This window comes from Sylvia atricapilla, chromosome 9 (assembly GCF_009819655.1).
Source record: "Sylvia atricapilla isolate bSylAtr1 chromosome 9, bSylAtr1.pri, whole genome shotgun sequence".
Classification (NCBI taxonomy): domain Eukaryota; kingdom Metazoa; phylum Chordata; class Aves; order Passeriformes; family Sylviidae; genus Sylvia; species Sylvia atricapilla.
In genome coordinates, this window is record NC_089148.1 from 13,733,376 (window position 1) to 13,748,845 (window position 15,470).

Here is a 15,470-nt window from a genome sequence, read left to right on the forward strand (position 1 = left end):
AACACACACAGTGTGTATTGAGCCAATTTCTACAGTTTCCACAAGACAGCTCCACAGTCACTGCCAGAAGTTAGGACCGGCTGAATGAGCCCCTTAGAAGCAAAAACTTCACTGGAAATCTGTCCTGAATGGATTGCTGGGTATTTGGACAATGAGGAGATACTAGAAGGTGCATTCCAGAAGTGCACTGAAAAATCAGCTTCTTATTCTATCTCTCGTTAAGCATTTTTAGCATTAGCTGAATTAGCTGATATGTCAAACACCTACAAGACTTTCAGAACACAGCATGACTCAGTAGATGTCAAGACAAAATTTACCCAAGTATCAATCAATTAACCAATTAACTTATTTTGGCTACAAACAGCTGAGAATGTTTATGGTGGATTACTTCTCACACCATGTAACAGAAATCTTTAGAGAAAATCTTCCTATATAGACAGCTCACGAAGACATGTGTGGACTGAAACTGAACCATAAATTACATTTCAAATATTTTCACACTCCTCACAGTCCACCCTCAACAGTGCCATCTCCTTCTGGAAATTTAAACACATACATGGAATGTTTTGAATTGCTCTCTTCCTTTTACATTCATGAAAATCATGACCAACTAAAAGCTTTTAAAACATGTTTTATTGGTAGAAATGTTTACTATATGTATAACAAAAAGTGAAAATATTTATGATGCAAATCCATTAGCAAAGACAGTATTTTTTCCAGGAAAGAAAGAGAGCATCATCCTATTTTCTATGTACATAATGGACTGCATTCACACTAGAGCAATTTCAAATAGTAAAAAAAAAAAATATAAGCTAGACTTCCAAATTATTAAAAGACTAAGTTGTTAGTCTTGAACCCTCTTCCCTCATTGCACTGTAACATATATTTTTATGAACATGTAAAATGTTCAAACAGAACATTTGAAAATAACTTCTGACAGATTACTAGATGTAAGGTTCAGGGAACCTAACTATAAGTTAAATAAAAAGCTCACAAAAGACACAGCTTAGAGAAAGAGCAAATTAAAAAAATCTAAATCTGGTTTCAAAGGTAGTTCTTTGAGTGTCCATGTTTCGTCCTTCAAAGAACAGCATTTTTACCAGGCTTCAAACAGTACTGTATCACTAAAAAAAATACACTAACGACAGCACATCATTATTTGATGTGGAAATGACTGAGACTCTATGTGACCTGTCCATTTATCTATTGTGGTTCTTGAGGAACAAAGTCTTGCTAGGGAATAAAGCATTTTGGTTTAGTCTCAAATAATTCACCAGCCTGGTGGTCTTCACTGCTTTGTTAGCTTCAGCTACTCAGCTTCCATGAATAGGAATTAAGACTTTTTAAAAACTTCTTTTCTAAATAAATGCCTATCATCATATCTACAATAATCCACTGCCTTTCTTATAGCACTAAAGCTATGTTGGCTTATGGCAGGCAGCATGGGCAATAAAAAAATTCTATCAGAGAAAAATAAAGAACTGCCCCTTCTAAAGACTCTCAAGAACTACCTGGACAGGCAGGACTACATTTACACTCTGTGCTGCAAGAAGGCAGATGAGCTTGCTCAAGAAGTCAACTGTGAGGTGTTAAGTCAGTAACACGTACCCATTCCTCCAACACAATAACATTTGCATATGTTACTTGGTTTCCTAAAGCATCCAGTCAGGAATATATCCAAAATCTTTGAGTGTTCTGCAGCTGCCTAATCCTAGCGTTGGACAGCACCCCACTGTTATCCTCAAGTGCTCTGTAACAAACAGTAAGTAGCAGCAGCTTTCCCCTTAAGGCTAATAATTATTCTAAAGAAATGCAGTGCCACACCAAATCCAGGCACTTCTGATAGAAGAATTCTCTTGGCTCCTTCACTTCTATTCTGCTTTTGCACAAGAAATGCAGTGTACTGCATCTCTCCAGTGCCTGCTTAGCTTTTCTAATATGGAAGATATGAAATTAATGTGGCTACTACAGTATTTGCTCGTACTCTTCACTTGTGACAGGAAATCGAAATCTCACATGGGCGAGCTGAATCATCTAAGCTGCTGATGCAATACCTACCTAGTTATTGATTTACACAAAAGAGTTTTGTCCATTAATACTCAAGTCTGACAGAAGTGATGATTGCATTTTCTCAGGCCAGAAAAGTGCCATCAGCCCTCTGGTGCCACTGCTCCTACCCAACAAGCCCATTGCAGAATTGGTCACTTGATTCCACATCCCTTTTGTCCACATCTGGATTTATCTTTTGGCTCAATTCTATTATCTAATAAGCACATTACAGAATTGATCCCTTGATTCTATTCCCCTTTGCCTGCTTTTAGATGACTCTTTCCCTCAGCCACTTTTTCAGCACCCCGTATTTTTAAACATTAGCATGAAGACACAAGTGAACTCAGAGGAACAGGCCACCAGGAGCTGCCATCTCTGATGAGGACAAAGAGAGGCAAAACTACGGCTAATGAAGAAGTCAGGTAGAGGCAGCTCTGGCATCAACAAGAATCAGCTTATGGCAGGCAGTGAGACACACCTATGGGGCACAGACAGATTTGGTGTTTCTGGTTTCTTTTCCTGCCTCCTCAGAAAAAGGACCAAGAAGAAAACCAAGACAGAACTATGCATGTCGTAAGAGAACATCTGATACCTCCACAGCTACACCTTGACTTCTTCATTACCCATATTTCTCCATAAGAAAGGGAACAAACTTCAGAAAATAAAGCCCGAGGATAAGTAAGAATGCCTGCCAGCCACCCATGTACTCTGGACTCCGGTTAACCATATTAGAAGCTCCCCAGGCTAGAATTATGCATCTTTTTATTAGAAAACAGCACTTTTTTTTTTTTTTTTCTTCCTCCCATAAGAAAAAGAGATAGCAACAAAGGAAGATGAGAAAATGAAGTCTGAGGTCTGCAAACAGTTACTGAGTTTTTAATGGCAAATTAGAATCATCATAACTTGCAATTTGGGAGTCTTTACCAATGTCCTCCTTAGGAACTTTCTTTAGCTTCCTTGACAAAAGAGGCACAGGTCAGAACTACCCTAAAATCAACCCTGAACAACAATGTCACAGAACAGGTGGCAATAAGCATTTATGTAAACAGATGGTTCCTGGTCTCCTAGAACTTAGCAGCACTCCATCTCTACTTCAATAAGAAGGGGCAATGACGTTTACAGAATATATTTGACTATGATTAAACTATACTTGCTTTTATAGAATATGCAATGTGAATAGAAAAAACTACACTTGACTGCAAATGCAATCTGCATTGCTAGCAGTAAGTCCATTTGATTCAGCTTATGTGCCTGAATTTTGAAAATAAACCTCCATCTTCTTCAGATTAAGTTTCATCCCAGCTCGTAGGTTTTGACATGAAGTAATAAAGAACAGCTTTGAGTGTTGTGAGCTGTTACTCACAAAGTCCATGGCTGAGGGAGCTGCAACTGAGCTGTGATCTGAGAGCCAGAGCTGTAGAGAAAACCGAGAAGCAAAGTGCCAACTGAGCTCCAAAAACTTTATTCTTCACTTGTCAATCAAAAGAGAAGACTCATGGTAGAAATAACCAAAGAACACCAAACTGTTCTGCAGTCTACATACAGGGCTCATCACAACAGGGGTACTGCCTTTACTAGCACTGATGTCACCTAGAGGGAAAAGAAAAGAGAACATTTATTATACTTGAAGTATAAAAGTTCTAATTAGGAAAAAAAAAAAAGATCTCTCCAGTTTCCAGGCTTGCCACGCAGCAAGGAAAGCATGGTAACAGCTTCTCTGCAGCTGTGGAGACAAAATAAATCTGAGTAGCACTCTGGGGTTTGGCCAGTTTCTCCCCGCTGGTCACTGACTGCTTTCCAAAAAAGAACAGGGTGAGAAGTCAGTGGAAAAGATCCTTTGCTATTCCTTCCAAGAAGAAAAAAAAAAAAATAAAAACCACAATCAAAATATAACAACAACCTGAAAGGAGTAATAAGCTTTCTAACCTATTTATAAGTAGTCTTGGACCAGTTTGCATGATTTTACTCACAGAGGGAGGAGGAATATCCACATATGCATAATGTTACAAAACCTTCTCTCAGATGACACACCCAACTGCAGTAATGCAACCCCCAAAATTGTAAAAAGACAAGTATCAAACAGTGGTGAAGGAGGAAGCTTGTCTGCGATCATGCTGTTCCAGGCTGCTGCCAGAATATTACCTGGGTTTGGCAAACAGTCCAAGAACAATCAAGAGGGAAAAGCACAGAGTTCTAGAAGCAAAAGAACTCAGTGTCTTCTGTTCCAACCAAAGCTCAATTTTACATTTTAAATACTTCTACATGGAAAAGAGATCAGATAGTAGAGAATTTTTACTGCTAGCACAGGCATATTCCACAGCTGAAAGTTGGCCATTAGACAAAACAAGCGTTGAAATAAGATGTCGTTTAGTTTTCTATCAGCAGGAATAATTAAACATTGACAGAGCTTTCAGAAGAGGTGACAAACACACTACGATCTAATGCTAAGATAAGATCAGTTTCTAAGAGAGATGTTTTAATTTGTCTTTCAGGAAAGCTCCACAGACTGCACATGTGGGCAATTCACACTGGATAACCTCAGTATTCCATTTTGCCTTTGGGACATCAAGATCTACAAACTTACAAAGACAGGTGGAGAAAAAGGAATATTTTTGTTACTCTCAGAAAGCTTGTAGCACTACAGTTCCAAGAGACAGTCGCTGTTAAAGGAATTGACTGTAAGTCAGTCATCCTGTTCAAAGCTCAGGAAATACTTTCTATCCAAGCAGAAATTACTACATGTACTGCCTGAGGATCTCCCTTCTCCAGGTAGGTCAAAATTTACACCTAGAGGTAACCCACTGCACTGACAGCTCTAGAGAAAAGGCTCTCCAACACAAAGCTGGACTCAGAAAGGTTTGGCCTTTCTCTGTACTATGTTTGCAGTTTTCCTGCTGCCATCATCTGAACATTTCCTATACAACAAATAGAAACAGCAGGAGAGCCGTCAGGTTTAACAACATTTCAGTCCAGGTCTTCATGAGCAGCAGCTGAGTTAAACTTTATACACAACAAATGGTACATCTACCCCAAAATCCTGCCTCTACAACTGGCAGTTCCTCACCAGAGCCTTAGACTACTTGTTGAGATTCTTCTACTGTTTTCCTCTTTATCTCCTATTAACTAACAAAGCCACAAAGTCATGGAATCTACTCATAAATCCTTCCCTGGCCACCCAGAGTAAGAAGGGGAAGCTTGTGACAAGTGAAGAGATTTGTTCCTGTTCCCTCACCTTGTCAGATCTCCAAGCAAGCATCCCTGGGTAGCACTCTCTAGTTCCCTGCATGCCTTTAGAGCAGAAAATGTCATTCAGTGATGCTCAGTATTCTCTATTTTTACTCTGTGACTCTCAACCTACATCCTACTAGACCTGCCACAATGCTTCAGTTTTCCTCACCTCTATTTATCATCCCTCTGCTTTCAGAGGAAGACAGCATTTAGATTTTTAGCAACACATTAGCTCCCACTCCTCGTGGGGAAAAAAAAAAATCAAGACATTCTATACAGACAAGTAAAAGCAAGCATCATGCATTTGCCCCATTCCAATGTTCTAGATTTCAGCTGATTTCAGGTGTTTTCCTCAGGGGAATCCAGTCTAACTATTAAATATACTTCACTCTTAATCTCTTCCTTTGCATCTATTACATCCCTTGTAGGGGGAAAAAAAAAAAGTACACATATTACCTTTAGCATGAAGATTGACCTCCTGTAAAGCCTGAGTCATCACTTGATACCAGAGGAGACAGTGAGTTGCTGTTTCTACCTACCCCCTGCAGACCAACCACGGTCTTGTACAATTCCAGCACAACCCTCTACAGCCATGTCTTCTAGAAACTGAAGAATCCTTTCTATGAGGACTTTGTCTTTTACCTGAAGAAAAAAAACGCTAATAAAAGCAATTCTGACAAATACTGGCTACGATCCATGTGAAATCTTTCACTATAAATATCACTAAAACTAATTATGTCAGCATGATATGGCAACAGTCTACTGCTTGAAATATGCCTCTGGATGAGGGTGACTGTCATTCATAAGTAACATTCACTTTCACCTCAACTTCCCATTTTTCTCCTTCAATGCAGTCAGCAAACACAGTGATTAAGCTGATCCTTTACAGAAATCCAAGTGGGCTGTGTTTGACAAAGACGCCCACACTCAATGAAACTAAAGCATCACAGAGTAAGAAGGACAATTCAGACATGAATTAATGACTGATGAACAGGAAGTGAGCTAGAGCAATTGGCCTTTTCCCAAAAAAGAAGGATCACCAGTGGAGTCTCATATGGATCTCTTCTGGGATTAACACCTTCCATATTTTAAAGCAAAATCTAGCAAAGAAGCTTGACACTTACATGACAGAGTTTGCTGACAATACTTAAAGTTATTGAAGATCCCAAAAGCAATGGCCAAAGATCTGAAGAAGACTTTAATGATACTGTTTAAGTGAGCTGCAAAATAGCAGGTAAATGTAAAATGGTGCATAGTATTAAAAAAAAATATGTACACAAAGACAAATTCTGAATTAGTTACTACCATTTAAAAGAGTGACTGGAGTTATTATAGTTCCACAGAAGTGCCTCAATTTTAAAAGATGATCTAGAAAAAGCATGCAGAAGATTAAAGAATCAAACCTAATATGCCACGTCAGTTTACTGGGTGGCATTTGCTGAAATACTGTAGCTGGTCCTGGTTATTGTAACCCATCCCTGTTCCTTGGATTCCTGCATCACTGTCTCCAATCAGGAACAACTGCAAAAGGTGCAAAGAAGACAGCAAGGACAATGAAAAGGGTAAAGTAAATTCTTTCTGAAATGACTCTGGAAAAGTCGCAAGCAAGGGATGGGAAATAAAAGTCATCAACCCATAAGTCACACAGAATAACATGGATTCTCGTTTTCACTGCTTCTTCCAATACAAGAGGGAACAAGCAAGGCATGAAACCAAGCAGGCAGAAAGTTTAAAAGCAAACAAAAATAAGTGTTTTTTCCACACAAAATGTATTTAAGCCCTACAAGTCAGCCACAGGATGTTGTGGATGCTACAAACACACATGGCTTCAAACACCAATTGGACAAATTCATAGAAGAAAAAACCCACTGGGGGCTCTAAAAACAAATATCACCTCTGGTTCAGGAAACCTATGAGCCACAAATTACTGGAGGCTGGGAGAGGCATTTCCTCAACATACACTATGCTCTTCTCCAAGCATCTGTTTTTGGCAGCTCGGAGAGGCAGGATACTGGGCGAGAGGGATCTTTAATGTGCCCGAGTACAGTCATTCTCACATTCTTGCGTAAGGCACAAGAAAGTGCAAACATTCATCGTATACACGTCGGAACTATAAGCAGAGCAAAAGACCAGATTTTCAATGGCCTTAAGGTCAGTACAGTGATTAACTGCTGCAGTCACAGTTTGATAAGGACTTTTTTCAACACTGGAGTAGCTCAGCCTCTCCCAACCACAAACTTGTGCAAATGTATGGCAAACAAAGAGATCTGAATTTAATCCAGAATGGTTCGCTGCAGCTGTGCACACTATTGCACTGTTACAGGCTTGGGAACAACAGGGCTACTTAAGGCAGAAGTGGCCCCAAAGGAAATACTTGTCAAGCTACAAGCTGGATCAGTGAAAATGGAGTATCTCACTGGCTTTTGCATCTCAGAAGGCCTTTTTTACCACACGCACACTACCAACTACGGACATTTAAATAAACACTGAATTATTGGTATTAAAGACAGAAATGCCGTTTGCCACATTTGTCCAACACACCCATTTATTTGCAGTTGTTTACCACACTTACAAAACCTTAAATGAAAGACAAAAGGGGAGAGGGGATGAGAGGTTCTCCTTAGAAGTCTGGGGAGTATCTCACACATGGTTGAGTAGAAGCTTTCTTAACTTCAGCTGAAAAACTCCTCTTCCATCACACCAAATATCTGCCAGCATGCAAAGATATGTTCTTACAAGTCACTTCAGGTCCTAAAGCACCTAAACACAGATTGGTAATATTTTCCATTAAAAAGCCTCGTGCATCTCAAAAACTGACACTTCTGAATTTGCAGCCTTCCCTGATTTGCAGCATTGGGGTTGTTTTGGTTAAACTCCCCATGTGTTCAATTAATTATTCAATACACAGCATGTTCTGTGCGCACAATTTGTAACTTTCATTCACACTGCCAAGAATGGAAATAATTCCCTTCAATTTCCATGTCAATATCACAAACAATACCTCAAAACAGTACAACAAAAACCAGCTACTGCATTTGGTTGCTCTACAAATTTGTCCATTTCACAGACAGTCGGGAAGATACCAGGTGACCTCCTCTGATTTTCGATTTTTTTTCCACCCAAATGAAGATTGTAAGATTCCTTAGTTGTTTCAAGAAAGAATAAACACCAAAAGCAGCAGCCTGTCTTAACCACCTGGCTTAACAAAGCACAAAAAAATAAAGTAATAGAGGTGTCCTCTTCAAGGGCCCAGTCTGATAAATCTGTATTCAAAAGATATTCACCAATGAAAGCCAAAATCCGAGGCTCCTATAATTGAAGGCAATGTAACGCAGCTTTTCTAGGAAAAAACTAGAAATTATTTTTAAAATAGCATAAACTTGTGCAGCTGCAACAATGACATAAACTTAAAATATCTTTTTCACAAAGAACCTAGGCTTTCTCTTTGCTCCAAAAAATGGCAAAACAGAGCAATTTATTACTGTATCCAAGGAGTCTTCATACTTGTGATACCTTCTCCTTTTCTTCAAAAAAAACAAAAAATAGCATTAGTTGTCACCTACATTTTTTTCAACTGCAAAGTGTCATCTCCCATTTTCATCTCTTGTAAAACTGGGACTACCAAACGAAAGTCTTAATGATCTTAAACTCTGGTTTAGGATCTCTTTGGTGTCTCACCCTTGTAATCCCAAGCACCAACCAGTAGATTCTATTTCAGTGCGTATGAAAGACATAAAAGTGGACATACTGAACTTACACACTCTCAACACTTAACAAGCCTGTGCATTTTCAAGTCTCTGCAAAGGTACGGTATGTTTCCTAAATAAACCACTTCTGGAATTAAGACCTAAAAATGCTGGAAAACGCACCATAATTATGATGGCGATTAGGAGTGACCTACAGAGGGTTACTAGAAAGATGTACTGTGTGATTAGTAACACCAGCCAGCACTCAGCACACACCCGATTTCACTGCATCCTCCCTCGCCTTCCCGGCACGCGGGCAGACTCCCGGCACCGCGGCTCCCGCACCACTCACTCACTCACGCCACACGGTCAGCACCGACACGGTCACACCACCGCTCCCACCCTCCCGTCTTCTGGGGGCATCTACCTGCGGGAGCGCACGGAGCGCGCCAGGATGCTCGGGGGCAGCCGCCGCACCGGGCGCCGCCGCTCCCGCCCCGCGGCCCCGGCCCCGGCCGCTCTCCCCCGCCGGCGCTCCGCGGTCCCGGCGCGGGGCGGGCGCGGACCGGCCCCGCCACGCGGGGCGCGTCTCCATAACAACGGCGACCCCCGCCCCGCGCCCCGGCTTTACCCGCTCCGCCGCCCCCGCGGCCCGGGCGTCCTCCGGCTCCTTCCTGCCGCCGCCCCCCAGCAGGGCGGCTCTGCGCTCCGCCGCGCTGCCGGACACCGCCCGCCCGGGCTCCCTCCGCGCCGGCGGCGGCGGCGCCGCTTTGTCCCCCCGAGAGCGGCCCTTCCTCATCGCGGCGGCTTCTCCTCCTCCTCCTCCTCCAGCTCAGCGGCGGCGGCACGGCCGGGGCCCCATGGCGGGCTGGGCGGGCGGCGGTCACGGAGCGCCGGGGCGGCGGGGCGGCCGCGGGCACCTGCGCGCGGGGCGCGCGGGCGCGGACATGCCGCGCGCTCCCGCTCCCGCCGCCTGTCAGCGAGCGCGGCCGCCGCGGCACCGCCCCCCCGGCCCGCGCGCCGCCCGTGCCCGCTATCGCGAGAGCAGCTCACTGGCGGCCGGGAGGAGGAGCGAGAGGTGCGGGCAGTGAGGGCGGGCGAGACTCCGGGGCCGGGGCCGGGTGGGGGGTGTCCCGGGCAGAGGCGCCCCTGCCGGGCGGAACCGGGGCTGCCTCACCCGAGGAGGCCGGGAAGTGTGAGATCAGGATGCGCCCTGTGGGAGTGTCGCGCGGGCGGGAGGGCAGCAGCGTCTGTGTCCCGCAGAATCAGTGGCCCTCCCTGGCGACGTTCCAGAGCCGCCCGGATAACCATCCTGTGCCTCGTGCTCCGGGGGACCCACCCTGCCTGAGCAGGGAGGTTGGAGCAGATGATCCACTGTGGTCTCTTCCAGCCTGAACCGTGCTGTGACTCTGCGGTTCTGTGATTCTACAGTTCTGCCATTCTGTGAATCACAGAATGAGTCAGGCTGGACGGACCTACGCAGTGGCTCATCTGCTCCAACCTCCCTGCTCAGGCAGGGACCCCCGGAGCACGAGGCACGGGATGGCATCCGGGCGGCTCTGGAACGTCGCCAGGGAGGGCCACAACACGATCTCTCTGGGCGATCTGTACAAGTGTGTGGTCACCCATAGAATAAAGTTCTTCCTCATACTCGGGTAGAACTTTCTGTGCGTCATCCTGTCCCTATCGCTGTGATCCGAGATCAGCTCAGATGTCCAGCAGAATCCTGCTTCCCTGTCAATAAATTCTTAATTGTCCCTCAAAATCTTGGGTGACTGCAGGACTTTCCCAGTGGTTTTAACAAATAAGACAGTCACACTGGAAAAATGCCACAGAGTTCCTCCAGCAGGACACAGTGGGATCCAAGCCCCCAGTGCCTGGATGAATGGAGAACCTCTGGGCATCCCACATCCTTCCACAGGAACTCCAAGCTGCAGGACAGTGTTCACCAGCTGTGGCCCTCCACCTCTTAGGGATTAGATTAAGATGTAGTTCACCATCTTTTTAGTAGAAAAGAGAAAAGAGAAACTTTAGTAGAAAAGAGAAGCTTTCATTACCTAAAGGAGTAATAAGAAAATATAATCATCTTGTGTTTCATCTCAATACTTCACACCCTCTCGGCATTTTTGCCTTTGCAAATTATTTCTTGAGGGTTTAAGTTACCAGTTTGTACCTTCATTTTTCACAAAAGCCACTTCAAAGTTTTGGGGTTTTTTTCTTCACTGTTACATAGTCAGGAATCTTGCTGCTGCTGCAGAAATATAACTCCTTTTTCCTTTTTACCAAGCTGAAATGGCTTATACATCTTCAAACAGGAAATCTAATTGTATAAATTTTTTATTATTTTGTACAAAGACAACAAAAATACACTTCCCAACAATCTACTGAGGTAGAAAAGTGGAAGCATTTTTAAGTAATTATTAATGTTTAAATGCTTGCTCAAAACTATTTCAGGATGCTGGATGAGTCAGAGGTGTTTTTCCGTCATAATTGTGTATGATCAGGATGGACAACCATGTGGAACTTCCCAGCTGGGAATCCTGCTCTAACTAAATGTAAATAATGCAAATCTAAGGAATCTTGGCATCCTTGTTAATGTGAGTCTATTAGGATGGCACAGTGCCTCATCATAATTTGGCTGGATCTTTGCCCCGTTGCGGCATAGATGCCAATTAGTTATTTGTTGGTTATGGCCTGTGGAACACCTTGCTCTGGTTCACACCTGTTCACTTCATGTGCCAGAAAGGAATTCATGCACACAGGAAGAAAAGTCACAATGAGGATGTGGATGACATTACCTGTCTAACGTATTAAACAAATAAACATGTTAGAAACAAATCTTTGGTCGTTCATTTTAGACGGAATTGCAAATAATTGCCTTCTGGTTCTGTGTTTTGAATTTAAAATAAAAATATCTTTTATCTCTCCAAATCAAAAAGCCATTTGGGAGTTAATAGGACATTTTATATGTGAAGAGATTGTGTTTGGCTTGCTTCTGGCTCATTTCCTTCTCTGTTTAATTCCATTTAGCATTTTCGACTCAAAATGTCTTTCCAATATTTTTGAAACAAAAGAACAGCAAGGTTTCATGTTAACAGAATAGGAAAAATACTCCTCATTTTACTGATTCTCCCAGATTTTTTTTCCATTTAAACATGTTACTGAATATGACCTGAATCTGGAGACCAGTCTGAGTGACCTGATTTTTCTTTTCCATATGAGCTAGTTTTCTGAACTTTTTTTTTTTTTTTTTTTTTTTTTTTTTTTTTTTTTTTTTTTTTTTTTTTTTTTTCCCAGCTTTAAATAAAAGTGAACAAATCATGAAAGGCTTGGCAGGGAAAAGGGGTACAGATGAATGAAGCAGATCATAATGTGGTACCACATCTATGCTCATGGTGTTTGTCTCCAGAAATCTTCTATCACATCAAAAAAAGAGAAATTAATAAAGGCTTATAAAGGGGATGATTCTTAGGTTATCTACACTGACTAACACAGAGCAGGGCACCACGGAGTCTGTGTAGCTCATGTTCTGATACTCAGCTAATGCAGTTTCTCTTTGCTGTTCCAGATATTTCCTTTCCCTGGCTTCCACCTTGGTTTTTTTCCATATAAAAAAGGTCTCAGCATGCTCTTCTGATTCAGAAGGTAGCTGGAATGATAGTGTCAGGAAAAGTTCCCTTCCATTCTTCTCTAGCTGGTTAAAGAGACTTTGGTAAGGGGGAACACAGTCTGCTCAAACTCACTCCATGTTTTCTGGAATGACAAATTCCTCTGCAACATTTTTATGACTGCTTAACACACAGCTACAGCAGTAATTCCTGGAGCTGGAAGAGAGATATGCAGACTGAAGCTGTGAGGTTAAAACCTCTTAATTCCAAACAGAATAGAAAATGCTGAATAGTAGAAGTCGTTCTGCTGAGCAAGAGAATTTCCTCTTCAAAATGAAATACTTAATCATTTGAATCCCTATTAAATTTGACCATTTGGCAAAATCAGTGCCACACGTAGCCCAGCTGATCACCTGCTTCCACTGTTTCCAAGGCAGAACTGCATCACTAATGCCACCAAACAAATCTATCACTGCATCCTGTCATTTGTCATTCTTCTCACACTGTACACACAGCCTTCCCTCACAGTATTTGTGCTCTGTACGAGACAGAGGAAATGGCTTTGGTTGTTCTGCATGTGAATCTGTCACGCACCTTCTGTTAGTGACCCACTTCTAATGGTATTCACAGACAAGTTCTGGGATTTACACTGGAATACTAATGCTTGGCAATTGGCAATGTGCAGTCTGGCAGGAGGAAGGCACGGGACTGTGGCATGTGGTGCTGTACCTGCACAGAATGTCAGTAATGACAAGTAATTAACAGGCTGCATGTCATCACCGTGACTCCTGCACTCCTGCCTGTTTCCCCAACTCGTGTGTGTGACAGCATTCTTTCTTCAAGATTCACACACACACACACACACACACACAAAAAAAAAAAAAAAAAAAAAAAAAAAAAAAAAAAAAAAAAAAAAACCACCACACCACTACCAGCATGACACAACTTGAGAACCCCAGTTATAAGCAAAATTTACTCATTACTCTTTATAGAATGAAACATCCTTTTGTTCAACGAAAGATCCCTATCCCAGCCCTGCCAGGCTGGTAATGCATGCTGGCTGCGTAGCACAGGAGTGCAGCCACAGGGTACAGCTCCTCATCAGCACCCAAGCTCCACCAAAATGGTAAGAAACAGGATTTTCCAAAAGAATGCTGGAGAATTAACAAGTTTCGGGCCATGACACAATCTAGGCAAAATATCTCATGATCTGGATCTAGCGAGGTCTGCTGTTTGAGAATCACAGAATATTCTGAGTTGGAAGAGACCCACAAGGATCAAGTCCAACTCTTAAGTGAATGGCCCACACAGGGATTTAACCCACAACCTTGGTGTTATCAGCACCATGCTCTGACCAGCTGAACTCATCTCAAGGTCAAGAAGGTCGATTTTAGACATTTGTGTAATTAATAAAAATACTCATAATTACATATGGACTTTTTACAAGAGGGTTGTAAACAGTCATGCTTCAAGGCACAAACTAAACATTGAATTAAGGAGGATTAGGAGAAACTTTCCTATTAGCAGGTTTTTCCATTGAAGTATAATATATCACATATTATTCCAGTGCATCTTATTCCACTGGAAGCTACCACTATTAGTCTGTTTTAGGGACAGACCAATGAAGTAAACCAGCAAACATTTGGATGGCAATTACTATATCTAGAAATAACAACATTCCAGTCATAACTAGATATGATTTGCTTTCCAATATTTATTTTCCTTCTTTGTATACCAGGAAGGACATGTATCCTTTTTTGCAGTGATGCAGTATGTCAAAGTGACAGCTTTGCACTGCTCTAACCTTGTTTTAGGTATCATATTTACATCTGATAAGGAAATAGAAGATATAATTATGAAAATACGTAGTAGGAGTTAAAAATTATGGCTGTGAAATATCAGGAGAGCTTAGTGCAATAGCTAAGTTAACAGCACTTCTTAGCAACAAAAGCTCATCAAAGTCATGAGAGCTTTAAATATAGAAAAACACTAGGGAATGTGCTGCTCTCTGTCAGCTTGGGCTTGACTGTACAGCAATTGCCACAGTAGGGCTGCTACCCCTGTGTGTGAACAGAGACAAATAAGATATGCACAAAAATATGTATTTCTGAAAGGTCCAAAAAGAGAAGCACATTAGGAAGGGGGAGATATTGGCCAGCAGGAGTAGATTCAGATCCTAACTGTTACTCTCTTTGGCACCAAAACAAAGATGAGATTTAAGAAGGGCCAAGGGGACGATTACTTGTGGTTCTTACGGTTACTTATGGAAACGCCTCCCAAATAGAAGATGACAAACCCAAAACAGCAGCCATGGAAATCCAGCAGATGTGCTGTGAAGGCTAGCACTGGGATACTTCAAGAGACTTAAGGTGTCTGTGTAGAAAGAGAACAGTCAAAGAGGGCCTAGATAACTAAGAAAGGATTTGGAAATAAAAACAAGTCTTGGTTTATACAACAGAGAGCAAAGCAATTTGAGGGGTACAGAGAGAGAGATGACAATGAAAATAAAGGTACTGGGCAAAAAAAACACCTGTTTCATGAGTGTTGTGGTCAATTTTCTAACCACAGAATCATCACAGGACAATGAGTCAAGCTATCTAGGACTAATATGGCATGTATGGGAGTCATTCACCAGAGACAACACAGGCTTCAACTGTGTCCTCCTTAACATTCATCCCTGCAGTGATACCAACAGGAAAAGCTCAGCAGTGACTCATCTTGGTGGTTTCCAGTCACTGCCTTCTAATATGTTGACCAGTATGATCTCATTGTTACCTTGTGCTTGCATTATTTGTTTTCTCTATAGACCTGTCAGCTCTTCATTTTGATTACCAGGTGTTCAACATAACAATTAAAAAAAAAAAAAAAAAAACAACGACACAGAATGTCAACACTGTGG

At 42.3% G+C, this 15,470-nt stretch overlaps 2 protein-coding genes and 1 long non-coding RNA gene across 7 annotated transcripts in view; 1 reads left to right on the forward strand and 2 right to left on the reverse strand.

The window, feature by feature from the left end:
- Window positions 1–9,944, reverse strand: part of MAST2 (microtubule associated serine/threonine kinase 2) — a 186,510-nt gene extending 176,566 nt beyond the window's left edge. For 2 of the 5 annotated variants that reach the window (XM_066324946.1, XM_066324945.1), the window contains exon 1: window positions 9,595–9,943. In XM_066324946.1, the coding sequence (XP_066181043.1) occupies window positions 9,595–9,762 (168 nt within the window). In that variant the 5' untranslated portion in view covers window positions 9,763–9,943. Of the gene's footprint in view, window positions 1–9,594 lie in introns of all 5 variants that reach the window. The other 3 variants (XM_066324948.1, XM_066324947.1, XM_066324943.1) reach the window with 2 other exon arrangements.
- Window positions 1–15,470, forward strand: part of PRDX1 (peroxiredoxin 1) — a 354,741-nt gene that overhangs the window by 219,540 nt on the left and 119,731 nt on the right. The gene's annotated exons all lie outside the window — the stretch shown is intronic.
- On the reverse strand, window positions 614–9,436 carry LOC136364844 (uncharacterized). Its single transcript, XR_010744215.1, has 2 exons — window positions 9,391–9,436; window positions 614–3,639 (listed from the first exon to the last, which is right to left on the reverse strand). It is a non-coding gene; the product is annotated as an uncharacterized lncRNA (long non-coding RNA).